Genomic DNA, 3,573 nt, shown 5'->3' with positions numbered 1-3,573 from the left:
GCATGGTGCCACCCTTCTACATCGTTGTTAGTCCGAACAGGGCGTTTGTAACAGCTCCAAGAATGTGGAGGATGCATCTTATTCCTGATCCATATTTTATTATAGTAAGTAATGAGATCTTTTAATCGTTGATCAGGAAGTGGCTGGCTAGTGATATGGCGAAAAGCTGGCTCTATATGTGATGGAGGTAAGTTTGGCAGCGCCATTAACTGCTGAATGAATTGTCTTACAGCGAGTTGATTAATATAGGCATTTTGTAGACCTAGTGTTTTTACTCTTCGGTACACTGCTTGGGCCCAGTGAAACCAGCAGCCATGAATGGAAGCCTCGGGAAGGCACACTCGCACTGCCGACCATAGTGCTTTCTCAAAATCCACAACAACCGCACAAACTGATCTTGGTGTTAACTCAGTGATTTTTCTTAGGACAGCTACGTAGTGCTTTTTCTTTCTTCTTGACATTAAGACAAAGCACAATGGAACCTGTTTCAAAATTTCATCCTTCTTTATAAAACTGTGGACACTTAAAAATTGAACAAAAGGGGTACGAACAAGTTTAAAAGTGCCGTCCACGTACCAAGTTTTAGACTTGGACATGTGTTGCAACTGAATAGACGTTGCAAATATGAGATCAGCTTGAAGAAAGTCCTGAGGAACATGATCTCTGTTTAATTCAAAACTGGTATCTTCAGGGTGTTTTGGACGTTGTCCTTCTCTGGCGCGATTGGTGCATCTGACTAGAGTGTTTATATTTGGTAAGGGAACATCTGAATTTTCACAGCTTGAGAGTGCTTTCTTTACTATTTCCCCAAATGATGCAAATGTGCATTCCAAAGCTGATTTTTTAACGAAAGCTCGTGTTGATGCTTTGAGTTCAGCACCAGTATCCCCAGGATGTGTGTGTTGGTGGTGTCCACTTTTGAAGTTCATTGTTCCTACTTGCTGTGAAATTGTTGCATAGCACTTTTTACCACGGTAGCTGCATATCCATGTTACTGATACAGACGACTCTCGCTTCCTGGTGTACGTAAAACCCAATGAATCCGCGAGGAGAGAGCTGTCTTTTCTTGTTCCACCGGAAACAATTTTGTAGGTCACAGGAGTGTCTGCAAGGATAGTTGTCGGTAACGCTTCGTCAACTAATGAGGTTTCTGCAATTGGCGTGATGTTATCAATAGGAAGTATGATATTGAAGTCATTGGGTGTATTGTTGATTGTTGCAGGCTGCTGTTCAACTGGGAAGGCATCAGAAGCATCATTGGCATCGGCACCTGAAACCACGTGAATGTAAAATGTTGTATTCCAAGTGCTATTTCTCGCAGAATATGTTGACGCATTCAAATGAAAGTGAGGACCCCCCCTCCCCCACACACTCACACACCTAAGCCAGCTACATGGTCTTATCAACGGGCTTAGGAAAACAAAGAGATAATTATGAAAAGGATAATAGGAAAGCAAAAAGATAATTATAATTGTACCTGAAACTTCCATCCAGTCAGGACAGTCTGGGCAACACCACATGAAAAATTGACCAGCTTTCAATTGTCTGTTTATATTCCGGTACTCAGATTGTGATATTTCTGTACCACATAAGCGGTGGCGCCACTTGTTGCATCCATCACAGATAAGGGCTTCCTGTCTAGGGTGAACACACAATCCACATCCTGAGCAAAGGGAAACCGCTGATCTCATGGTGGTATAAAAAGGATGACTGAGAGTGCACGTCCACTAGAGTTAGGAAGTAAATGCTGAGCAGATCCACTACTCTCGAAGGAGCCATGGTGGGGCTTCGAATCTTGTGCCTCTATCCACTCTATCTGGCATAGAGTTCAGTAACTGTTCACCTCCAGCCATCAACAAGCTAGCTGAGCCACTGCTCAGCTAGCTTGTTTTTTTTTTTTTTCTATGTTGTTAGGTAGTTAGGTAGGTTCAGAGTCCTCCACCATTCTGGGTATAACTTTGTAATGGTTTATATAAACTTTGTAAAGTTTAATATTACAATTTACATAAGGTACTTATGTGTTAATACTATTTGAGGTACATAGCAGCCATGCATGGTACAGAGCAGCCATATACATAGCATCCATGCATGGTACATAGCAGCCTGGGATGGTACATAGAAGCCGGTGGTACAGTCACTCATATAGATTGATGGATGTCCGGGTGTTTGAGAGAGATTTCCATTTCACCCCTTTCTGGACGACAGGTGTCTGGGAGTGCAAGACCAGTCGAATATTGAACTACCTAACTCTGCTGTAGTAATTGTTAACTTTTACGAGTATGTTATTGATCTGTTTTTTTTTTTCACGTAGATATATATTACAGAGGTTCTGTTCTTTCCTTCTCTTCTGTCCTGTTGTTTTTCTCTCGCCTTTCTACTTGTAGTCAGGGTGGATTAAATGGGATGGTTGATCAGTCCAGAAATAATTAGCAACAAGAAGTATTTCATGACAGTGGATGGAGAATTTTGTAGCATACCGTAAAAAAACCTCCCTCTGGATCTTAATTTTTTTTTCCAAAGACTCATTAAAACAAAATGCTAACATGTATGATTTTTCCCTTTTTCAAAATTGGATTAAATGGGCACTCCTAGTCTTCTGTTATAAAGCTTGACTCTCTGAAAAAGGATTGTTCATTAAACTATTCCATTGGAAGCCTAATTTGATTTGCACAGGCTCACATTGTTAGCAGTTGTCTGTGTCATTTAGACCATTATGCCAAATGCTAGGATCTTTATTGTCATTCCACACTACTTACACCTACCCTAGAAATAATTTTTGATATCCTGAAATTCAATTATCTAACGCCACGATCGAAATCAATGGGACTTGAACCCGGTTGTGCCAAGCAGTACACAGAAATTAAATCCCATTGTTAGTAATATTGATAGTAATGGCGAAGGACTTTGCGGGCATGGGGAAATGGTGTACTTTTGGGGATTAACTTAATAAACTAAACATGTCAGAGTCAAGCTCTTGGGAGGAATGTATTGTATAGGCTGAGGATTGGCCATAGTCGGCCAAAGCACAAAATCTTTTCGTTTTTTTCTTCTTTTGAGCGATATTCATGCACAGTTTAAAAGTACTTCAAGTTTTGCTTATTATAATTTTTACTTCTTTGCTTGCTTTATCATTCAGTTGAATTTATAGCTATTATTATTATTATTATTATTATTATTATTGCAGTTGTTGTCAATTACTTATCTTTTCAAAGTATTTGGTATCAATTTTCACCAACAGATTTCAGTTATGTTTAATTAATGATAATTTTTATTCATCCTCTTTTTTTTCAAATACTTTGGTAATCATTATTTGATGCTTCTACTGATAGTGGAGAAGATATCAGAAAATTTTCCGGAGATTCTTCCATTTCCGGAACTAGACACCAAAATTAGCACACAGACTCGTCGGGGATTGCTCTTTTTAATAAAAAGGATGCTATTGAATTTACAGAAATATTGCATTTCGCAATAAGATCGCAAAGACTTCCCTTATCCGAATGCTCTTGATGTCAAATCATACATTTGTTTTTTTACTGCGTAGAGTCCGAATTTAGAAATATGTACTTACCCATT

The 3,573-nt window shown here is 39.1% G+C and overlaps 1 protein-coding gene across 1 annotated transcript in view; it reads right to left on the bottom strand.

Moving 5' to 3' along the window:
- LOC137653926 (uncharacterized) overlaps window positions 1-1,826 on the bottom strand; it is a 1,932-nt gene extending 106 nt beyond the window's left edge. Inside the window, exons 1-2 of the mRNA XM_068387554.1 lie at window positions 1,478-1,826; window positions 1-1,270 (exon numbers count right to left, since the gene is read on the bottom strand). The exon at window positions 1-1,270 is cut by the window's left edge and continues 106 nt beyond it. Of these exons, the coding sequence (XP_068243655.1) occupies window positions 1-1,270; window positions 1,478-1,691 (1,484 nt within the window). The 5' untranslated portion in view covers window positions 1,692-1,826. The remainder of the gene's footprint in view (window positions 1,271-1,477) is intronic.
- Between the last annotated feature and the right edge of the window lie 1,747 nt (window positions 1,827-3,573).

The sequence above is a fragment of the Palaemon carinicauda genome, chromosome 15, assembly GCF_036898095.1.
Source record: "Palaemon carinicauda isolate YSFRI2023 chromosome 15, ASM3689809v2, whole genome shotgun sequence".
Lineage (NCBI taxonomy): Eukaryota > Metazoa > Arthropoda > Malacostraca > Decapoda > Palaemonidae > Palaemon > Palaemon carinicauda.
Note: the sequence above shows the minus strand (reverse complement) of the source record. Positions and strands in the feature narration are given on the sequence as shown.